At 32.3% G+C, this 20,673-nt stretch overlaps 2 protein-coding genes across 39 annotated transcripts in view; one reads left to right on the plus strand and one right to left on the minus strand.

The window, feature by feature from the left end:
* The window catches only part of LOC138310664 (thioredoxin domain-containing protein 3 homolog), a 48,878-nt gene extending 36,057 nt beyond the window's left edge, over positions 1 to 12,821 (minus strand). For 15 of the 38 annotated variants that reach the window (XM_069251972.1, XM_069251966.1, XM_069251979.1 and 12 more), the window contains exons 1-4: positions 12,743 to 12,807; positions 8,282 to 8,358; positions 7,064 to 7,175; positions 941 to 1,044 (exon numbers count right to left, since the gene is read on the minus strand). In XM_069251972.1, coding sequence (XP_069108073.1) covers positions 941 to 1,044; positions 7,064 to 7,175; positions 8,282 to 8,284 — 219 coding nt within the window. In that variant the 5' untranslated portion in view covers positions 8,285 to 8,358; positions 12,743 to 12,807. Of the gene's footprint in view, positions 1 to 475; positions 580 to 940; positions 1,045 to 7,063; positions 7,176 to 8,281; positions 8,359 to 12,742 lie in introns of all 38 variants that reach the window. The other 23 variants (XM_069251960.1, XM_069251968.1, XM_069251976.1 and 20 more) reach the window with 6 other exon arrangements.
* A 235-nt stretch (positions 12,822 to 13,056) lies between these two features.
* Positions 13,057 to 20,673, plus strand: part of LOC138310247 (vacuolar protein sorting-associated protein 8 homolog) — a 42,972-nt gene continuing 35,355 nt past the window's right edge. The window contains exons 1-9 of the mRNA XM_069251369.1: positions 13,057 to 13,128; positions 15,089 to 15,154; positions 16,504 to 16,643; positions 17,237 to 17,327; positions 17,870 to 17,902; positions 18,307 to 18,361; positions 19,034 to 19,158; positions 19,887 to 19,973; positions 20,241 to 20,308. Of these exons, the coding sequence (XP_069107470.1) occupies positions 13,060 to 13,128; positions 15,089 to 15,154; positions 16,504 to 16,643; positions 17,237 to 17,327; positions 17,870 to 17,902; positions 18,307 to 18,361; positions 19,034 to 19,158; positions 19,887 to 19,973; positions 20,241 to 20,308 (734 nt within the window). The 5' untranslated portion in view covers positions 13,057 to 13,059. The remainder of the gene's footprint in view (positions 13,129 to 15,088; positions 15,155 to 16,503; positions 16,644 to 17,236; positions 17,328 to 17,869; positions 17,903 to 18,306; positions 18,362 to 19,033; positions 19,159 to 19,886; positions 19,974 to 20,240; positions 20,309 to 20,673) is intronic.

Consider the following 20,673-nt stretch of genomic DNA (forward strand, 5'->3'; position numbering starts at 1 on the left):
AAAACAAAGAGGCTTTGTTTTAATGGTACTCATAATATAACCTCTTTTAAGCTATCCTTTAAATGACCAAATAACCTACACTCAAGTTTTACCTTATAAATCTACCATTCAAGTATCATTGTGTTGACCAAGAAGCAGATTATAATAGAAAATACTAAAAGGATGAAGAGAGGCTTTAGATACAAGCAGAGTAGCAAAATAATTTCAGAATGCCGAATGCCTAAGACATTTGGGATTCATTCAAGTTTCAGAATATTTGTAAATACATCTACAAGGCCTAATTAAAATATATGAATAGAAAAAGTAATGAGTTTTAGGAATCTAAGTGTATAGCTTTAACAGATAATATAATGCAGACCTAAGACTAAGATCTAGTACGGAAAACATAGGTTTACCCGGAAGCACCAAGGAGTTAGGCTCTAGCTGGAAGGTTACGGAGAAGTTATACTAATCTCATGTACATATTAAAACTTACGATTGCGAAATGTAGTAAGTCATCGCCAAGTTCATTTTTTAAACGTTTTAAGTTAGCAACGAGCCCGGTACACGGCCCACACCATTCCTGGTATACATCTATCACTGTAATCAATGTCAAATCATGTTAGAAGCAACTCCAAACCAATTCAAACATTTTCATGAATAGGAATATTTGAAAACAAAATTTATTCTGACAGCCATCAAAAAGATTTCAAACTTCTTATACAAACTGATCATGTTTTAAGGAAAGGAAAATCTAGCTGATACATTTTTGAAAAGTTTTTCATATCATTTTAGAAAATGGTAAAATGAAAAAATCTGCTGTCAAATAAATGTTGTTTTATCCATAAACATGAGAAGGGATGAGTGCATTAAAGTATTACAATCAATACAACCACTTCATTGTTACGCACCAAAAGCGGCCAATCAAAATGTCAAATAAACCCGACGTGTCACAACTTACGACAGCATATTTCAGAAGTGGATCACCCAAATCGTTTTTAATTTTTTTGAAGACACCAACCATTCCTACGCATGGTCCACACCATTCCTGGTATACGTCAATAACTGGTAACAGAACACTAGCATGCTATAACACACAATATATGGTAGCCTCTCCTTTTTCCTCACTATGCATCCAAATTACATTAGATATTTTGAATATCAATGTTAGTTTTAGTTTATCAAAACACAATTTCTGAATATCGACCAATTGTTTTAAAATTCATCCAACATGGTAACCTAAATATTTTTAACAAATGTTTTTCTCCATTTAGTAAAAGAATTTTATTGGTAGTCCTTGATGATTGAAACTCTATCAAGATACATATAGAAGGCCAATTTTATGCATCGATCAGTCACAAAGGTAAACAATTATGACATTAAAATCTTTAAATAAATATCTATTGTCAAAGTACTGAAAGTACTGAAGAAAAATTCTAAAATCAAAGTACTGTTGCATATTGTTATATTAATATCCATTGCCAAACGCTATTCTCACAAAATTTACACACATTATTCCTTATTATAGAGTCTACTGAATACCTGAAAACTGTCAGTAAAACAAAATGTGAAACTTTCTTATTTCATTTGATTATGCAGTAACATATATAGTTTGATTTTGTGACCAAGCAACACATTCAACATTAACATGCTTTGTTCAAACTGATCTTTATACTGATGAGAACATTTAACTGACAGTGACATGCTGTTGGGTGAACACAAAGGGAGTAGACTCGTTTAAGTGTTGAAAATATACAGCTTCCTTGAAGCATGTATTCCTTATAAAAGAAAAAAAAATTCCAACAAGAAATTTTGACTTATCATCTAAACACTTAACTAAATATTTTTCCTTTCTCCTTCATTGCAGAAAATTGAAAATAATTTTAATGCAGACACTTTTTGTATGTCTATTGATATTTCAATTTTTTTTTGTATACTTCTTCATTTTAAGAATTTAAAGAGGCAAACCAATACAAACATTAAGTAACATTTCATGTTGAAAGAGTATGGGAAATTAAAAGAGTTTTTTTTCTTTACTTTTTGATTGAAATTTTACATGGTTTATTGTACTAGCCAAACAAAATTGTGAATGACGAACTTACAAATATTTATATTTTAAATACAATAACCACAGTATCAGCTGGTGATAATGCGTGTTCAATATCAAATAATATGACTTACCTAAATCTGGGACACATACAAAAAGGACCAACTTTATTAAGTGACTGAGAATTCTATAGTGATATCAAATTACATTATAAAATATTACCTTTTCTATGACTAGATAAATCAAATACCAAATTTTAATTTATGAAATACAAATTACTCTTTATAAGTGAAAAGTAAAATAGAAATATCTGTATAACTATAACATAAAATGCCTCCCTGAGTGTGGACCATACTATTGGAGTTAAGACAGGACAGAAGGGACGTTAGAATAAATATTCCGTCTTTTAATATTACAGAGTTACCTCCCTTGTGGGTAGGTATCGATTGTGACGTCATTATTTTGTGAGCGAAATTCAAGTCATTTTCTCCGAAAAGCATGATGTTACGCTCGCAAACACATGACGTCACAATTACCTACCTGTAAGAACAGATAACTCTGTAAAATGCTAATACAGAATATTGAATCCCCCTAACCACTACCATTTAATGACGGGACATGGGAAATTTAATATATGTATTGCTTGTTGTGGCATTAATAAATTGTGCTGAAGTAAATATATTTAAGGAATGATTTTGTTTGTTTGTTGTTTACTGGTGTGTAAACTGCATTTTTTGTACAGATGTACAAAAATTGCAGTTTACACACCAGTAAACAATAAAATCATTCCTTATATTTACATTTCGACCGACCATTTCATTAAAAATTAAGTGTTAAAAAAAAAATAAAACTCTGTTTTTCAATGTTAAACGATTGTTGGAACAGCTGGTCAATTGATGGAATTCCGGAATTTGGCGGGAAATGTTGTCAATTTCAGAGAGTACACAAAACATAGTTCTACATTAACTTAATCTTTTTAATCCCATTTATACAATTTTTGTTAAATATTTTATTTGCTGATATATAATCAAAGATTTAGATTACATCGATACAAGCAAATATTGAAGATTTGTCATACAGATACAATAAGCCTAATCGGATGCGCATTCACACTACTTGCGGAAGTCAGTAATCTGGTGTGTGTAATCTTGTGCATCAACCACTGCGTTTACACAAGTGTAAATGATTTTGCAGTTGGTAAGGTTATATAGCAAAGAGAAAACGGATTAAAACATTAATCAGTATTTCATATGGTTTTATTAAAGCCATTTTGAAGTCTTTCAAATTTCTGATATCATACAAAAATATAGGGCTTCAATTTTGCAAAAGGAAAAATAATCTGTAAAATTCTAATATGTATTGAATGGTGTTATTAAAGCCGTTTTGAAATCTGTCACATTTCTAAATTCAAACAAAATATATCGGTTTCAATTTTGCAAAAGGAAAAACATAAACTGTAAAATGCTAATATGTATTGTATCTATGATAACTGGCAATCTATAGTGGTGAGTAAATAAATACAACACTCACAGGTTATAAACCGATTAGCCGCTTCCACCATATAAACAATCATTTACCTGATGTATCAGCAAAGATGTTTATATTACCATGGCAACCCTGGGTGCAGCAGTTGGTGATCACAAATACAGATCAGGGGATATTTGGAGTGGAGCAGATTTTATAACATGGGGACATAACTCCAGAAATTCATGGACAGATCTTATTTACGACATCATAGGTGTCTCATTAGGAATTTAAAATGTGATCTAATGCAATACCAGTAATGGCACAAGTGTGTGAAATAACTTAATAAGTGGAATACTTGTATTCAGATATCAAAGATTTTTTTTAAATTCAGTGATTTTGTTCATTTCACCAATTTAGTTTTCTTGGGCTGTAACAATACCTATATTTTCTTAATCATGATACTATTTGTTTATGATGATATTTTGATATGAAAAAAACAACAAAGATAAATAAGTAATCTTAGTAATCTACTGACGACAGTGAAACAATTGACTGTTAATTATATGTAGTACTTTTATCGACCTAATAATGTTTTCTCACAACCAGTGTGTCAAGTAATGTATACTTGGAAGTGCTAATTTATTGAAAGCAAAATTATACAGAGATTGTCTTTAATAATAAAGTTGAACAACCAATATTATATCAAATTTCAGTTAAATTCCCAAACACTAGATTCTGTTTGTATTTGTGGAAATTTCATTGCCAAATGCCAAAATGATTTGCAAAGGATAAAAAGCTGCCATATTAAAGTGAAAAATTGTAATGGGAATGTTTAGATACCTGAAATGTCAGATTCGTTCACTAAAACAGGAAAAGATCAAATATCTTGGGTTTTTTTTTAACTTGAGCATATACTTACATTGTCCCTAATTTGATATAATTCACCATATTAATCCCTAATTTCAGGGTTTTCTGTTAACATAAATGTTTGTTTTCTGTCTGGATAAGATATATTGTGATACTGTTGAAATTTTTATTTCTCTTTGTAAATAGTTTTGAGACACCTATGATGTCTTATTCAACCTTTCCAGAGAGAAGTTATATCTGTATACAAAGTCCCATGTCTATCTCTTTTTTTTTAAATTTTTACCCTTTCTTATTAAATCAAATTTTCAATTAATCCAATCTGACTGACAATAGACATCCCTTTATTCTAATTAGTTGGATTAGCCACCCATCCTCCAATTAAGTACATGCTTAAACAAGAGGCCCATGGGCCTTAACGGTCACCTGAGTTCAGATACAGAATGAAACAAAGACATGCATATAAACACTATATATTGGCCCATCAGGCCCTTGAAGTCAGTTAGTGATTTTATAAATTTGACTTTTTCATCTGACGATTATTTGGTTTCATCAAATCTGTGAATTCAGAAGAAAGATTTTTGAAATGTTATCCATTTTGACCCCTTTTGGCCCCATCTCTCTGGCCCCTGGGGGTCGGTCAGGACCAATATGGATATGATGTTAAAATACTATCTCAGGCTAAAAATTCTAACCCAGATTGACTAATTTCTTATGAAAACTAAGCAAATAATGTTCCTAAATGTGTTTTTCCTATATAAACTATAGTAAATTTGACTCCCTCCCCAGGGGAAAAAAATTGAGATCCCAGGGCCATGAAATTCAAAAATTTTTGTAAAGGGCCTTTAGCCCTTCCAATCTATCAAGAGTATCTGGTTCCATCAAATCTGTGAATTCAAAAAGAAGATTTTTGAAATTACCATTTTGACCCCTTTTGGCCCCTGGGGGTCGGCCATGACCAATATTGATATGATGTTAAAATGCTATTTCAGGCTAATAATTCTAACCCAGTTTGACTAATTTCATATGAAATATCATAGGCAAATAATGTTTATAAATATGTTTTTCCTATATAAACTAAAGTAAACTTGACCCCCTCCCCAGGGGGAAACATAAGACCCCAGTGTCAAATAATTCACAATTTTTTGTAAAGGACTTTAAGACCTTTCCATCTATGCAGAGTATTTGATTCTACCAGTTCCAGAAATTCAGAAAGATTTTTGAAGTTTAAGCCAGCCTATTTGACCCGTTTTGGCCCCGCCCCTAAGGCCCTGGGGATCAGTCATGGAATTTTTTTTAATAAGATTCAATGGCCATCACATAGGGATAATTCTGAATACAATTGACTAATTTCATATTATAATGACTAAATAATGCTAAACAATTTTCATAAAACACTTTAAGACCCGTCCATCTATGAAGAGTATTTGATTCTACAATTTCCAATATTTAAGAAGATAATTTTTAAAGTTTTAGCCTATTTGCCCCTTTTGGCCCCGCCCCTTTGCCCCGAGGGGATTGACCATGGCCAATATAGATATGATATTAAAATGTTATCTCAGGCTAATAATTCTAAACAAATTTGACTCATTTCATAAGACAATTGAGCAAAAAATGCTCATAAATGTGTTTTCCCTATATAAACTATAGTAAACGTGACCCCCTCCCCAGGGGCAAACATGAGACCCCAGGGTCATATAATTCACAATTTTTGTAAAGGACCTCACGACCTTTCCATCTATGAAGAGTATGTGATTCTACCATTTCCAGAATTTCAGAAGAAGATTTTTGATGTTATAGCCTATTTGACCCCTTTTGACCTTGCCCCTAAGGCCCCTGGGGTTCAATCATGGAAAACTGGTTAATAGGATTTAATGGCCATCTCATACTGATAATTCTGACAATATTTGACTCATTTCCTATTACAAATGATCAAATAATACTCAAAAATGTGTTTTTTGAGACCTTTCTATCTATGAAGAGTATTTAATTCCATCACATCTGTAAGTGGAGAAGAAGATTTTTGAAGTTTTAGTCAATTTTTCCCCTTTTAGCCCCTCCCATAGCTTCCTGGTGGCAGGGGACCATATAATTCACAATTTTGATTGGCCTTGTGCCTTAGAAGGTTTGTGCAAAATTTCATTGAAATCGCTTCAGCAGTTTTGGAGAAGTCGAAAATGTAAATTGTTTACGTACATACGACGGACGACGACGGACAAAAGGCGATTTGAATAGGTCACTTGAGACTTCGTCTCAGGTGATCTAAAAAAGTAAATTTCATCATTCTTTTTTTTGTTTTTTGTTTGTTTTTTGTTTTGTTTTTTGTTTGTTTGTTTGCTTTTTGTTTTTGTTTTTTCTAATAATATTGTCAAAAGTGAAAGCCAAGAAAAAATTAGTTATCATATTTTGACAACTTTTCAAACATTTTTTTCCTTCAAATTCACTACTTTTTATGATTCATTATCAATTCTATAGACCTTGATTACAATCTTACTGGGTACCTCAGATGGCTAATAATTAAATTTAGTCTTGAAGATAACATTTCATGGCGATTTTTTTCCACATATCAGTACCCCCTTCCAAAACAAAAAAAAATCTGTATCATATAGCTCCTCCCCTATATATAACATCTATACCATATAGTCCCTCCCCCTATACCTAATATCTGTACCATATATTCCCTCCCCCTATACATAATATCTGTACCATATAGTCCCTCTTTGGACATGACATCTTCCCACTCCTCCTGAGTTTCTATCTCCTGCTGTAGTTGGATTTCTTGCTTCCGACGTGCCATGCTGGCTTTTTTCTTATCAGCCTGTCAAAAAACAATAACAGTAATGAAACAAATGAATATGCATGCTTCTACAAATATACAGCCCCAACCAGGACTCAAACAACAATTTTTCTCTCAGGGAGAGGGCTTATATAGGCATAGCCTGCTGCCCAATCCCTATTAAATCAAATGATTTAATAAAAAATATTTTGGAATGAAATGAAACAACAACTTTTACAGTAAGGACTAGGTTTACAGCAAGACAAATGATTCTTAATGAAGTTATATATAAGTAGTGATAGGTTAACACCATGTATATAAATATCATACATCTATTTATTTTTGGATAGATATAAAAACAACACATGGTTTTTAGAATTGGTCTAATAATATTTTTTTCTTAACTCATTTCTCTCCTCTTAGAAGATGATTAATTTGTTTTTAAACTTTTCAGTCAAGATTATGCTATATCATATCAATGTGATGAAAAATATTCTAGATTTAAAACACACTTTGATTAGAAAATCAAATTTAAATAAACATGCGTTTGACTGTAATTTGCAGTGACTTTCTATGTTGCATCTGCTTTTCCCAAAATTAAGAGAAGAACAAAGGTTTAAAATGCTTGTGACAAATTGGAAAGCAATATAGGACTAAAAGGTAAACTGACAATGAATTCCTCCAACATATCAAAGATTTGCAAGTGCATAATTGATAAAAAAGATGATGTATTCAACAAATTATGTAATAATATTTCATAAAGAAAACTTAATGTTCTGCACAAATCTAGAAAATTGAAAATGAAATAACATTCACCTTGGCTGTTAATGAAAAAATGAATGTTGTGTTAATATTAAAAATTACAAATGTAAAATAATATGTATACCCAAAACAGTTGTTTTTTTTCAAATGTTTTGAGCTTTGAAGACAAGAGAGTTTGATTTATTATCAAGGAAAAAGGTGCTAGCTAGATATCATACACTGTCCAAATTTCCCAGTGGTTTAAAAATATTATTTTCTTTTTAATGTAGGTGCAATGTTTTCACTCAAATCATTCTTCAATTGTCTTCAAAGCTGAAAGTATGGATAACTAAAACTGAAAAAATAAAATTAAATTAAATAAATGAGAGAAAACATTTTCAAATTACCATGGTAACACTTTGAATTATGTATTGCTACAATACTCAGCAGCTGATTGGTGATTTGATGACCAATCAAATTGAGCCTGTAGTAAATGTAGAAACACATAAATTGGGATACAAACAGTCAAAGAAATAAGAAGACAAACTTTAATTGACTGCTGGAAAAAAAAAGTATAAGGTAGAAAGTAAAATGATGAAAGAAGCCTAGCCATATGTAACTGGGGATTGAGTCTGAGTTTTAACTTCAAATTTTAAGTTCAGACTAATGCAGAAAAATCCTAATACAAAATTATATCCCCCCCCCCCGCCTCCATGTTCGATTTAAGTTCAAATCTGCATGTTGAATTAACAATGAAATTCTTAAGGTTATTCATGATTTAATTGTCAGAAAATCATATATAGTCATCAGATTAGAAACACAACAAAATTGCTTTGCTTGTATGATAATTAACCTGGAAAGTTAAAAAATATACTAAATGTTCAAAATAAGAGAAAGTCTGTTAAATTATTGCTGTTTTAGATGTACCAACAGTTTTTTTCTATATTTGAATATGAAGTGACTATCCTTTTCAGGATGACTTTGATAAACAGAGTTATCATTACAGTGGTGGAAGATAGAAGTAGAAAGTACTCACAGCAAACAACATATATATGTATAAAATCATAAAAATAATACACTTCATCTCTATCACTCCACACTAACTCTGTAAGGTGCGATGTTTACCACTGACTCATCGTCAGAATAGTCATCATACTCATAGACTGATGTTGGAGGTCTACTCAAAGCCAACATGTCTCAAAAAAGCAAAGTACTGATTAGAAATGTGATCTGATCTAAAATCTTTTTTTTAAATATATACAGGGGTTTCATTATTTCACAAGAGAGGTGGTACAATTGCAATTTCAGGGGGTACTTTTCTTGACAGTCTCTATGCAAGCAAATACAATTTAGTCCAAATCAGATATCAGATAATATGATATTGAAAACCCTGATATTGTAAAAACTGAATATAGCAATTAAGTTGATTAACATGTTGATTTGTTACTAGGGATTTCCACCAAATGGAATTGTTATTGTTTTCTTGCATGCTATTTTGTTTTCCTTTTCAAAGTTCAGAGCAAAAAAAAAAAGATCAAAAAATAATTAATAAAAAATATCTTCCTGGGAAGTAGGGATTATATTAGAATGGCGTATCTAACCTACTTTTTAACAATTAATGGTGAATCAATCATAAAAATACCATAAGAATTTTTGTTTTTGTTTTTTCATTCAGCTACCAGGCATCTTTGCTAAAACTTGACAAAATGGCAATGAGTGATGTGTGAACAGCTTTCACCAACTGTAAGTTCAAATTGAACATTACATTTCATTGCTATTTTTATTTCCAATTGACCTTAAAACTGAACTAAGCTGGAGTTTATTGAAGCAGCTAATCACAGCAATAGACCATTTGCCGGTTTCCAATAGGTTAGCAATTAGAGTGATCTCCCTTGAAACACAAAAGAGTTCCACCGGAGGAAAAAATTGGCCTTTAGATAAGTGAGCTCATTTAAAATGCTGTGTGCACTAAAATTAAATTGTTTTTGGTTATATTTGGTTATTCAGTGCATCAAATCAAAATGAGAGATATGTGTAAAGGCTGTCAAAATATTCATTTAGCGATAAATCCTAATTTATTGTGCGCACATGCAGCATATTTTTCGGATTCAGCTTACCTTTACAGTACTTAATATATATTTTCATCTGTATTTTTATCTGATTTTTTTCTCTGTTTATAAGCCTATTGTATAAGAAGTCGTGTACTTAGATTTGTTTGTTTGTATGGGTAATTTTATCACAATACTGTATGCGGATAACGGTGATACAGCGGAAGTAAGTGCTCTTTCAAAGTATACATCTGACGTATATTACGCTTACCTATAAACTTTACTGTACATGGTTCCTCTATTTGTGTTGTAATCAAAATATTTCAAGCTCTCAAATAAATGTATAAATGCTCTTTTTCCTGGTTATTCTTTTCAATATACCGGTTGAAGGTTGTAACGCTATTAAATAATGACATGCTACTATGATACATGTAGTAATAATCGACTGTACAAGTATAAGCAATTGTTTTTGGAACATTTTTTCCCTCATTGCTACTAATGATAACCGTGGTACAAGTATCTAGAGTGTCAATTAAATTGCCGAGAAATGATATTTCACTTGTAATGATCAAACTTAATGCAGATTACATTTTCATTACAAAGTAAGTAACTTTGCTCTCAGAATGATAGGAAGTTGTAAGAGAAAGGATTAATGCGTAACATCCATAATTTGCTGGGGAGATGTACATGTGTTCAGCAGGTAATAAGATTTGCATCCACATTGTTTCGAATATGTATGTGTCCCTTAGATTGTCACTGTTTGTGTCTGGGCATCGGTATACGTTTTAAGTAAAATTTCAATAAGAATTTTGATTGATAAGCTGATGATCTGAAGATAATAAAAATTCTAAGTTGATTTAAAGTGCTAAGTAAACTAGCAAAATAAATATACACGAACGTTATTTCAAGGTAATAAGCAAAGTGATCCTTATTTTTACATACACGTTTTCTCCCTTAATGGTAATTTTTATCATTTGTGCATTCTTTCGTTGTTATAATAGTAATTACACCATACATATTATTGTACGTACAGTTGCCTTACTTTATACATACATGCACAGTGATCAATCTGCAATAGGATAAACAAGGTGAATTTCATTTCATTGAAAAATATGTTCCACGGTTCCTCATATTTCTATAAAAATCGAGAAAATTCGCAAGTAACACGACTATTCATATGCAACTTTGCTGTCGTGTAATAGATTATTTATTGGATTTTGTAAACTGCTTTTTCACAAATACATTGTAGATCATTTATATATTAGATGTAAAGTATAAGTGTTTTTTCAGGTTATTTTGGGAAAAAAGTTTATGTAACAAATTGGGAATTTTTAATCGCAAAAAGAGCACTTTTGGGAAAAAGTTACTCATTACTAAACACAGTATTATAGGTGATTAGATATTGTTAAACAGTAAACTGTTTCATTTTATCAAAAGGTGACGACCATCAAAACAGTTTCAGAGTAGTTTGTTTTAGATTAGACAACGAGGGGAGAGATTTTCGGGTTTTATTTGTTTTTCAGTGATTTGATATGTGAATTTTTCATTGTAATTGGGAAAGAAATAGGGGGTTTGGCATTAGGAATTGGGTCGTTTACCGACCCCAGTTATATAAGGAGCAAAATCACTTAGTATATAAGCATATGTATTTAGAAACCTCTTATTTGACATTTATTTTCAGTCTAACATTACTTTGAAAATGATCACCTCTATACTAAGTCGAGATGGGCTGATATCACGAGTGGAACCATGTCTCTTTACAATTAACAATGTTTGTTTTGTTATCTTTTTTATTTCATGTCCTAGTTCATATATACTTTAACTTCCACATATGCAGATAGGCGCTGTTTTTGTCTGCAATTCAATAGTTTTTATTCGGAGTGCTCGTGTACTGAAGACAAACGATAGCTATGTTTTAGTTTTTAGTTTACGCTTTAGTTCATATGTTAGTTTTAAATGAATCACCCTATTCCTTCTATTTTCAAATAAACACTGATTTGTGTTGTATTTGAGACGTTGATAATTCAAGAAATGAAATGGCATATCTCATTAATAAAGTAAAAACTAATAGCATTTCATAGAAGTAAGCATGCACTTCTTATAATATAGCCGCTTCGTTAACTTGTCCGGTTGTTCAAGTTGCCGCTTAGGTGTTTGCAAAGAAAATCGCTTACGTCATTGAGAACCGGCAAATCGCCTATTGTTTCAGAGATATTTGGGCTGTTCGGCTGTCAGAAAGTTACATTGTAGGCTATAATTTACATATTGTAATTATAGGTTCAAATTGGAAATTGCATGCAGATTGACACCGTTTTAATGGATTTATAGCCATCTAAAAGTCTGCATGCAATATCAGTGTTTATTGATTTAACCTATTTTTCAACATTTCTTTGGTCGTTAACATGGTTTCAAAGACAAAGTGTTGTTTCAATTGTGATAAACGCTGATAAAGATCAGGAGATAATTATGGCATATGTAACAGTTTAATGGTTTGCTTATTAATATTTAACTGCTGTAGCAGATTACATACTGTCAATAGTTCAAGGAAAGAATTAAACCATTTGCTTAAAGCAAGTTACAAGTGAATACATATCAACCATGTGATATAGATGTATTATCGAAGAACAAATTTATTTTGACACAACATGCACCGTACTTCAGTAAGCATCTTGGCATGTCATGTGTTGATTTTTTTCTAAACAAAATCCAAAGTTTCCTTTTTTACTGAAATCATCAATAAAGACTGCATGGAAAGAAATTGACGGGTTACAGATGTCAATGTTTAAACACACATAGGAAAAGTAAAATAAGAATAATTACCTTCTAAAACGTATGCACAGGGGCCGTTTGAACGCGCACTGCTCTGACTGTTTATGGTTGCTGGGTGAGAGTAACGGGGGACTTCCGGTAAATTTTGATTGGTCGAATCCATTTTTGGATCCATATTACAGATTATTTAGAAACGGAACAAAGTTTAGAAATTCAACTATTATAATTATATTCGTTAATAATCAAGTACTAATAGATAAAAAAATATATCGATGTTATTTGAGATACGAAAAAAATAATAAAGCTATTATTTTTATATGAAATAAAATTATATTTCGTTTCATATAATTTTAGTAATAGTGACAGCAATGGCTGAAACAGGAGAGGGAGGAGAAACTGGAGCTTCGTCGGCTAATTTACTCGATTTTGACCTCCAGGTAAATTTATCGACAGTCCTTGGCTATCGGGTTTATTATTTATTTTCTATGTAGCTAATTGTTTTCTCCTATGTCATGGTTATATTAATACAGTGAGCTGTTGAGATGATGGGATGTTAACAATATTATGCTGTCTGCTTGCTTGAAAGGGAAAAGTTACCAATGTTTTGAAAGCTAATGCAGTTCTAAAGCGGATATACAACGTTACATCCAACTTACATGTCATAATTTTTTTCTTGAAAGTGACTGGTCATTGTGTTGCATAATTAAACAGGGCGAAAATGGCCTACTGTATTTGCTGCCAGCCGGGCTCGAACCCGCAACCCCGGACTAACCAGCATGCAGACCATTACAACCGGACATACAGTCATGGGATAATGTTATAAGTATTCGTCATTATTGTTTTTTCCCTATATCTATTCTATTTATTTTTACATTTTTTTCTTTGAATTTTCCAGATCTCATCTATTGGCGGAATTCACAACCCATATTGGCATACTTATAGAAAATTGTCTACATTTTCAGCTTATAATATTTGCATAATTATCCGTAAGCTACTTTTTGAGAAAACGGCGTTTTATGAGAAAGCAAAACTTTTTCTTTGCCATTTTGGCAAAGAAGGATATGACATCATAAAAATTTAAAGAAGAAGCATCAGAAAATTTTATAAACATTATGAGCTTAGACAATTATCTATAAGTATGCCAAATTTGGTGAAAATCTATCAATAAATGAGATCAGGAAACTTCAAAGAAAAAAAGTGAAAACACATAGAATAATTAGCGAAAAAACAACAGTGACGAATACTGGTACTTATGTCCCACGACTGTACATGAATCAAAACAATCCAATCCTGCTACACAGCTTTTGGTCCGCCATGGCACTCTACCGACTGAGCTAATGAAAAACTCCCGCTATAGCACAAAGATAGAAGTCAACCATATTATTGTTTACATTATTTACAACTAAAATTGACTGCACTTTTCAAATGTGTTCTAAATTTCGGACAGGTCAGGAAAACTCCAAAACTTGTTTTAATACTCCAATAGGTGTATGATAATTTTTTGACAGAAAAATGTTGGTACGTCCAGTGCTGCAAAGAGTCACATACCGACCAAACCAGGTTTTTTCTCCATAAGGATTTAGGAAGCTAGCTGCTCCTAGTTCAATGAATTTGTATTTCTTCCACTTAGAGTGGTCTACGGCCCGACATGAAATGGGAAAAGATTTAGAATTTAAAAAAAATTGCATATTCATATTATTGAAAGATATTTATACAGGCCTTTAATCCCATCCCTCCTACAATTTATAATTAATGAAACCATTATATCATGTAGCAGCAGTATATAGATTTGCATCATTACAGCTACCGGGTTACATTTGTTTATATATATATATATAGTCATATCCCTAACACACTAGTGCTTGAAACCAACAATTCACAATAAAAGTTAACAGCATGTTTATTCATATTTTATTAACACTTTCTTTATCTTACAGACTTCCCCATAAAACCCAAACTTTATAATATGAATGGGCGATATTATCGCCGGTAACGGTTGTTTCAATATAAAAATGCAAAAAAATATATATATTGGAGTATATCGCAATATTGGATGAAATATGGCAGTACATAATGTATATTGAAATATGATTTTCACAGGCAATACCCACCTTCGCTGTATATTGATCACCACACCTCCCACATCAAACTGATGACATTCCTGTGTAAATGACACGATGGTACAGGGGTGAACAACACATTGGCTTAGCTAGCCATCATATGCCTCTCAAATCAATCAATCTATGACAATTTCAACAAGTTGAAAACAATCACCAATAGTACATCTAGCTATCTTGTGATATTTGTAAATTAGAGGTTGATTGCAATTGTTCTCATAATCAATGTATCATTGCATGTTGATTTTGTGTTCATGCTTCAAGTTTGTTTCTGTTCCAGCTGGATGATGCCGAGTTTGACTTGCCTTCAGTTGAAAACCCTACGCTTGAAAGTATCTTAAATGAGGTAACAATTGTGTCAGCATCCTGTTATCATTAACTGCATTGTATAATCAAGTGATTGTGCTTGTTTTTGCTCATTAAATCCATGGGTGTTTAGCTTGACAGAGCATGTATAATTATTGCAACGGAGTTAAAGGGGGATATGCTAGAATTGGGTTGTCTGTCTGTCTCCAATCTGTCTGTCTGTAGACACAACTTTGTCCGACAAACTCCTCCTAAACTACCTGACAGATTTTGATAAAATGTACAAAATTTGGCTATACTAACATTTCCATAAAAGATGCTCCACCGCCGACAAAGCATGAATTATATTCATTAGTTGAACAATAATTGGTGTTCGATCATGTATATATATGTCTGATTAACACAAAAAATAATATAGAATAATTTATTTCGCCTTTGGTGCATGCGCAATCAGTACTTCCTTCCACATATTATATAGTGACACAGAATTTTTTCGGGATGCAATTAATTATTTTTCATATTTTTAACTTGAAGTAAAATTAGAAGCTCAAACTTTTCAATGGTGGTAATTGTGTAAAGTAAGTTACTTTTGTAACTGAGGAAAAATACTAAATCGTTTGTTCCTGTTATTAATAGTGAAAAAATACCGTTTGTCAGTGGTGGAGCATCTTCTTAAGATAAATTGTCTGGTTTACTCCAATACGATATATTTCAAGTTCAATTAAAGGGGATATCAAGTTTACGTGGAAATTATCACACTTCCGTTTAACATCAGTTACTGATAAATAGTGAGAAATTGTGTCTGGGCAAACATTACACTGTGTGTGATATTTTGATATGTTATTAAGGGTTGATTTGTGACTTATGCATTCCGTGGGCACCAGAAGTGAACTGACCGCTTTAATATTAGTCCTCCATGCCGGCGACGGATCTAGTTTATATTGATGAGTAAATCCGCATCAGAAACAAAATTCCACTCAATGATATCATTTACCTTTAACTTAGAAAGGTCGAATTTCCCAAATTACCATATTCAACCTAATAAGAGTGCAGCAGACTTAAAAAGAAATAAGGTTTAATAGGACCATACATACAAATTTAAAGTTGGACTACCTTTTTACAAAAAAAAATGCTCAAAGTAAACCATCAATCAATTTGTAGAAGATATCAAATAAAGAAATCATCGGTTTTCATATTTTTGATCTGCATTTAACCTGAACTTAGTGAAATTGAGGTTCCAGAAGGGGAAGAGGGAATTTAATAGGGACAGGGGCGCTTACTTAGTCCTTATATATCCTTGGTCATGTATGGAGTCCTGGGTACCTTATGGTCATATTTAGTCCCCAATTACTGTTTAGAAATCATTTAGATTTTGTTTTGTGATTTCAGCCAGATGATCAGGAGTCCGTGTTGGATGAAGATGAAGTTTCCATGCCATCATCTCTCCAGCTTTTCCGAGAGTCTGGAGACACTTCCTCTTTGTCAAGTCAGGACAGCATGCTTTCAGATAGACCCAGGAAACGGGAAAAGTAAGCATGCATGGTCTTTCCTAATTTAGAAATCCGGAAAAATAGTTTACTAGTAGACCAATGAAATAAGAAATGTGAGTTTTTTAAATTAGTAATTAGACACAGGGAAAAATGACACATATTCTTTTGAATAGACAGAGGAAACCATGCATAAAGTTATATAGACCCTAAAAGTTGAAACCCTTTGGCGGATATACCAAGGAAACATAAAGCAATTATAATACTGTGTAGTGCTTTATATTTGAAGGTCAATACTTCATGATTTTCTATAAGGGGCATAATTGTGGAGGTAAAATTTTGTGGTTCACCGATTCCTACCTGGTAATTTTTTTGTTAGGTACGTCAATGAATTTCTGAATAAACATGAATGTAACGAAAATTAACCAACTGCAAAATTTACGTGGTATACAGTCATACCAGAAATATAAAAAACAAGTGAAAAACATTGGTTAAGATTACAATGAAGGATTCTTCATTTTGTTACCTCTTTCTCAACCAACTGTGGTAAGATGTCAGATTAATGAGAGTTTATTGGACAGACAGAATATTTAACAGACGTAGATTTAATAGTGATATCAATTTGACATTTTCAGAAAACGTAAAGGAATTCACTATTCTATTCATGGATCAGTGCTAAAGCCCAGTAAGCTGAAGAGTATATCAGCCCAACTACTTTCAGCAGCAGTAAGTATGATGGACTCCACCTAATCGCATAACGGTTATTCAAATATTTCGGTTAATTGCATAAAATTATGTTGTTCCGATTTTTTCCTTCTTTATCTTTGTTCCATTGTACCAATATTGTAATGATCATTTACTGATAAGATTTCTGTGTTTGAGTCAGAATTGTAATACATTGCACATACTCTTTGTGGACTTCATGCTGAAATTTATAAGAGAAAAACAATTACTGGAAACGTGGAAATTTACATAAGGGGGAAATTTTCACTAGTTACATGAATGTCGCTTGATCATGAAATTTTCTCCACACATTCTTTATGTACGTTATTGATCATATCAGGAAATTCAAGATTGATTTTACAAATTATCTCTCTCATGTATAGCTTTTTGTTGCAAAGTGCTTGAGGACAGCCAAGAGGCCGATAATTTTTGTAAAAGAAGTGACATTTATATTGTTTAAACTGTACATTATGTGTCCGCTAAATTTATTGACCTTTTACACTTTTGGGATGGTTTGATTATTTTGTAAACATTTTTTGTTGTAGGACCGAGTGGATGCAGGAATGCCCACAGCAATGGTAAGTGATAATGCAATCCAATTAAAATTAGACTTGTAATTCCGCCCCCACTATGATACTCTACGTTACGCTTCAATGCATTGAATGTATTGAAGCGTAACGTAGAGTATCGTAGTGGGAGTGGAATTACAAGTCTAATTTTAAATAGATTGGTGATAATGGAGACAAAAATTTCTGGTAATGTGTAGGTTGTTATAAAATCAGTCTCCACTAATTTTCTACAAGAATTTTTGACTATAATATATAAATTAATTCATTTCCATCTTCAATGAAATAGCTCAATATAGGTTTGAAATCATACATTCTGATGTTGTAATGATAACCTTTTTTAACGTTCTACATTTTAAAGCACAAATGGGAAAATGAGATTTGAAAAAGTATATGTTAACAATGTGCTTTTATAGGCTGTTTCTGCCCTGATAGCTGTGGGAACTTCACATGGACTGGTGCTCATCTTTTGTACGTTATCTATGTTATTACTATCATTAAATAATATTCTAGACTTTTATGACACAAATATGAAAAAGAAGAAATTGTTTGAGATGTTGTCAAAGGAGAGCTCAACAAAGCATTGTTATTTCTCTGCCTTGAAAATTTGATTTTACAATATTATAGGCATATTGTAAAATTTAGGTTTTTAGAACAACTTCTATTTTTTTAGCTTCTTTTGCAATTCCTTGACAATAGGATCTAAATCATGCAGAGCAATCCCAAAAAGTCTTGATAAATTGTTTTTGGTGCAGTAAAACAATAGAGCTTAAAATTGATGGTGTTACAAAAAGGAAGCTCATTGTTTATTGCTCAGCCTTTAAAAAAGAGGGTTGTCATGGTGACCAATTGTAAACTTGGTAGTAAGATGTCTATAATAGCTTTCTTACTTTCTGAGAGTGTATGTTTGCAATGTGTAGTGTTTGAATTGTCTCCCCTTGTATTAAAACTCTGCTGTGTATTACAGACCCTTAACAGGTCCTGAAGTAGTATGTCGGCTGTACTGCTCTATGAGTTGTCTCCCCTTCCTTGTATTAGAACTCCTCTGTTTACTAAGGACCGTTATGAGGTCCTGAAGAAGTGTCCGATTTACTGCTATTTGAGTTGTTTCCCCATGTATTAGAACTCTTTTGTGTATTACAGACCCTAAACAGGTCCTGAAGTGGTGTCTTGGCAGTACCGCTGTGGGGTCTCAGTACGGTTCTGTGTCCGCTATCAGTTTTAACAGGGATTGTACACGACTGCTCAGCGGCTTCGCCAAGGGACAGGTAAGTTTCTCATGTTGTTATTCCGCCTTGCATAATACCTAGTTATCTGCCCTTGTGGGTGCGTATCAATTGTGATGTCATTATTTTGTGAGTGAAAATGACGTTTTTCTTGAAAAATATGAAGTTACGCTTACAAAAGCAATATCTGCAAGATGACTCTGAATTATCCATGCAAATACATAACACATTATAAAAGTGAACAATGGCTGAATAAAGGAGAAATGGGGATACAATAAGAAATTTATACTTTAAATTGTAAACAATATCATCAGCAAATATTTTCTGCTTGCATTGTTTGTTGATTTCTGATATATACCATAAGATATCTCTCTTTGATAACCATGTTTTACTGTGATTTGTATACAGTGTAATCTGTTAGTGCTTCCTTTTCTATGTCCATGTCGTGGGTGTTAGCCATGTCCACCCTATCCTGTCGTGTTATGTCATGTTTTATCTCACTTTGTTATGTAGAGGCGAAGCATTTCATGCCTGACAAACATTTATAGTTTTATTCTGATATTATCTTTCCTGCAATGTAGGAGTCAAGTGTTGAATTATTGTCTTAATGAAAATTGTTGATATGTTTTTAATCTGGGATGATGCTACCTGTCAGAGTCAGAGTTTCCTCCCCTTTCTTATGATTAGCGTTGGGGGTTGGTGGGGATCGTAGGAGAGTCACATTGACTTATCTGCAAATGTTAATAATAAATAAATCCATTATATACCAGATCACTATGTGGGACCTGACCAATGGAAAACTTTTACGTACAATAACAGATGCCCATCCACCAGGAACAGCCGTCCTCCATATCAAAGTAAGTATAGTAACCAAGGAAAATTCAGTGAAATGTCATCAATTTAATTTTTTTTTTTTTCACAAAACCAGAGTGGTGTATCAAATGTCATATAATCAACAGGACTTGATGGCAGTACTGAATTCATCAAATTCTACTTTTTATTCTAGAAGTTTAACAAAACTTCTTACGTTATTGGCTAAGTTAAAAAAGTAGATAAAGGCTAATTTAGATTATTTCATGAGATTGCTAAATTAACAAAGTTTTCCTATTCATTTGTACGACCAGTTTACAGACAGCCTAGTTCTAGCTGTGTGCAGTGATAGTGGAGGCTCTGTGTTTGAACTGGAATTCAAGTGAGTAAAGAAAAAAACTTTTAAAAAACCTACTGCAAACTAACTTATTTTTGCAGTGATTAAATTTCACAAATTTACGGAAGAAAGCAAATCGCAAAAACTAAGTCTCTGCGAAAATTTATCAAACATAGTAAAGCAATAGGCCATAATGTCTTTGAATCATGAAATTAAATTGATGTGAAAAAGTAATAAAGCTTGAAATAGCACTATTAAGTCATCACAGAAATAAGTTGGGTTTTTAGTATACTTTAATACTTTATTTAGAAACTATGCCATTTACATTGTAGAAGAAAATATATTGGCCATATATTCATGGAGATTCTGGGACAACTGAACACTAGTGAGTCGTCTTTGAATATTCAAGA

This window comes from Argopecten irradians, chromosome 16, assembly GCF_041381155.1.
Source record: "Argopecten irradians isolate NY chromosome 16, Ai_NY, whole genome shotgun sequence".
Classification (NCBI taxonomy): domain Eukaryota; kingdom Metazoa; phylum Mollusca; class Bivalvia; order Pectinida; family Pectinidae; genus Argopecten; species Argopecten irradians.